Source organism: Mastigoproctus giganteus, chromosome 12 (genome assembly GCF_048544385.1).
Source record: "Mastigoproctus giganteus isolate SK-2022 chromosome 12, ASM4854438v1, whole genome shotgun sequence".
NCBI lineage: Eukaryota > Metazoa > Arthropoda > Arachnida > Uropygi > Thelyphonidae > Mastigoproctus > Mastigoproctus giganteus.
In genome coordinates, this window is record NC_143586.1 from 70,903,631 (window position 1) to 70,907,226 (window position 3,596).

Genomic DNA, 3,596 nt, shown 5'->3' on the forward strand with positions numbered 1-3,596 from the left:
TGCCTCATATGGACACCCTTTTAACGATCTCACCAGGCGAGTATACCGTTCTGTGAACTCTTTCAATAAACCGATGTTTTATTTTTTTTAGGTGTGGTCTGCAGTTGCCTCGTACAATGATTATTACTTCCCTACCTCTATAGGATATCATGAGCTTTCCTTGCCGTCTGTCTACACTGCTCGGAGAACTTTATGTCCTACCTTTATCTCAACTCTCAAATCTCTTTATTTCTACACGCGACACCTGATTTGTACAAAATGAACAAACGGCTTTAGGTAAAACATATCATGCAGTGTTTTATATATATTATTTCATTTTGTATACAAGCAATTATTTTTTTTAAATTAATTTGAATTTTAAATTTATATTCAATTTTTAAAGTATTTATTTTTAAATTTCTAGGCTTTCACGAACGTCTGGAAAACTTGTACATGGAGCCCAAATGTCGGACTAATGGTAACTAGAATGCCAGTTTCACAGGGCGAAAGCTGATGACTAGAGCATCCTGGAAAATAGAATGATGAATTCTATTGGAACACTAACAGCTGAGTTTCGATCATGTGTTACATTTGAGTGCAAAGCTACAATGGCTCCACCTGTTTGCATCGAGGACAACGTACGAAAAGATTCTGCGGATATTGGAGTAATACAGGTGAATGGCTTGTCTCCAGATCTCGAGAGGGACAGAACTTTTCAACTAGATGATTCACCTGCTTCTTCGCCGGGGGGTACATCTCTGGCATCCTCCCCTGCTCTTCCAACAGAATCGGCTAGTATTACTTCCACTATTATGAATCCAAGTTTTTTGATAAGAAATACAAACTCTGGTAGGGATGGGATGTCCTTATCAGAAGTCAGTGAATCAGCAACCAATGATGTTACAAGTGGTCACGAAGACAATGAAGAGATGCCGAGTCCCTTGGCTCAGCTTCAGTGTGCTCTTGAAAAGAATGGAATGTTGGGAATGAAGTTAAACATTTCCAACTATGCATCAGATGGTGATGGAGGCGCAGAGAATGAGAGGAATGGTATTGGACTTCCTGCTTCTGGGGATCATGATGCGTCAGGGGTGGTTTACCAATGTCATATTTGCAATTACTCAGGGACTTCCAAATTTTATTTTTATTCCCACATGAACACTCATTTTGAATACAATTGTCCACTCTGTGATTATACTTCCAGAACTGAAGGAAGACTCAAAAGACATGTCAAGGACTTTCACTCTGATACTCCTCCAGATAACTGGTCAAGAACGCAAATACCAAGTGAGGAAGGAAATGATGAAGTTGAAGAAACTGGAAATAGTAACAATTCTAATTCAAACGGAAAATCCCGACATTACCGTTGCAAACAGTGCAGTTTTGTGGCTATCAGTAAAAACGAATTTTGGGAACACAGCAAGACCCATATCAAAGCGGAAAAACTTCTGACTTGTCCCAAGTGCCCTTTTGTTACAGAGTATAAGCATCATTTAAAATATCACCTGAGAAACCATTTTGGCTCAAAACCTTTTAAATGTTCAAAATGTAACTACAGTTGTGTTAATAAGTCAATGTTAAACAGTCACATGAAATCCCATTCCAATATATACCAATATCGCTGTTCTGACTGTTCCTATGCTACAAAATATTGTCACAGTCTCAAGCTTCACTTGCGCAAATACACACACAAGCCATCTACAGTGCTCAATGTTGATGGCACTCCAAATCCTTTTCCAGTCATAGACGTCTACGGGAGAAGACGAGGTCCCAGGCCTAAAAAGGGTAAAAGTGAAGAGTCTAGCATGAACAAGCATATGGTGCTTCATGCTGCTTCAGAAAACCAAGATCTCTGCAAACTTTATGGCATCAGTTCAGAAGTTCTTCTTCAGATGCAGGAACCTTCATTCCCAGGCAATTTTTCTATAAATCAGAAACGTATATCAGACAATGGAATTTACAATTTTAATCCAGATCTCTGTCACCCTAATGGGAAGAAAAAGAAGGTTCCAGTGGTCGATGCTTCAGTTACCGAGGGAAATAATTTTTCTTCCCAGATCACCATGAATAACAACTACGAAAATAAAAGACCAGAGACGGATGGTGCAAAGACTTCTTTGCCTTCTCTGGTTATCCAAGCAGGCGCATCCCGGATCACATCTCTTTCTCCTAAACAGTCAAGCACAAATAATCCTTCCTTATATCAGTCACAAGTTGTGGATGCTTCCATAAAGAGTGAACTTCTTAATAACAGTGTTATAGTATCTCATACTAGTCCCAGTCATCAACCTGTGAGCCCAGTTATGCCTCATACATCTACTGCAAGCCTGCCAACAGCAAAGATCTCCCCTGAAGAGATATTCGAAACTTCCTCGCCTTTGGATCTTAGCAGCTACAAAAGCATCCCTAAACTTGTTATTTCTCTAACAGAAACTACCCTGCCTGTAGTGACATTTGAGAACCACAAAGAAGACTCCAGTATAATCGTCACTGCATCAGGGTGTTCTACACGCATCCAACCACGTAATCGTCAAAAAGGAAAAGCATTTAAGCTCGATCGCATTTGCCTTAAACTTCAAGAGCGTCAATCGTCACCTGAAATTTTAGACATGGATTCCAGTCCCACCTCGGACGCCATGGATATTTTAGAGCAAACCACAGAAAAAGAGCCGTTTCGGCCCCAAGATGCACAGCAAACGCCTGCTATTTCTACAGGAAATATTAGAAGCGACAAAAAAACATATTTACTAAGAGAGCAATTGGACTTATCCATGCGGGATAGCTGTAATCCTCTCTCTCAACCAGCCCAGCTGACTACTGATAGTATTACAGTGTGGTCAAAAGCAACATCACAAGCATCTGATATAGATTTAAACTACCATTTGACCCCAAAAGGATTACCTGCTTCCTTGATTCCTAGACATAATGGTTTTGTAAACAGTCATAAGCCTCTTACGTTCCAAAGCAGTTTCTATCATCCCGATCCTCTCACAACCCCCTCTTCATTAGAAAGCTTAGAAAATCAGTGCCATTCTTCAAGCAAAGGGGAAGAAACAAAGTCAGAGACAACTAAGAGTTCTCAACTTAAGGAAGAGAAACGGAAATCTAAGTCGGATAAGACTGTCTCAATGTGGCAGGATGCATACGCCTGTAACTATTGCGATATGGCATTTAAAGACTGTGTGATGTATACAATGCATATGGGTTACCATAGTTATAAAGATCCATTCACATGCAACATGTGTGGGAAACAGAGTAATGACAAGGTGTCCTTCTTTCTCCATATTGCGCGCACTGCTCATATGTAAATATTTTTTGAATTCAGCACAGGGAATTTGTGTGTGTGTGTGTGTGTGTGTGTGTGTGTGTGTGTGTGTGTGTGTGTGTGTGTGACAGAGAGAGAGAGAGAGAGAGAGAGAGAGACTCTGGAAAGGGCAATTTAACTGGTGTTCATGGAGATGTCAGCTGATGTGATATATTGAATTTTACATAGCTCGCTATTATATATATATATATATCAACATTTATTGTTTCTGGGGTTTCTGAGCTAACAATAAGATTAGATAAGTGGAATGAAGTCTTCATCAAAATTTGGAAACGCAAGTATACTGTACTGG

The 3,596-nt window shown here is 39.8% G+C and overlaps 1 protein-coding gene across 1 annotated transcript; it reads left to right on the plus strand.

Annotated features, from left to right (window-relative positions):
- The first annotated feature begins 521 nt into the window (after window positions 1–521).
- Window positions 522–3,287, plus strand: LOC150077177 (uncharacterized). The gene has a single exon (XM_090385804.1). It carries the CDS (start codon window positions 522–524, stop codon window positions 3,285–3,287), a length of 2,766 nt encoding a protein of 921 aa, XP_090241930.1.
- Window positions 3,288–3,596: the final 309 nt, after the last annotated feature.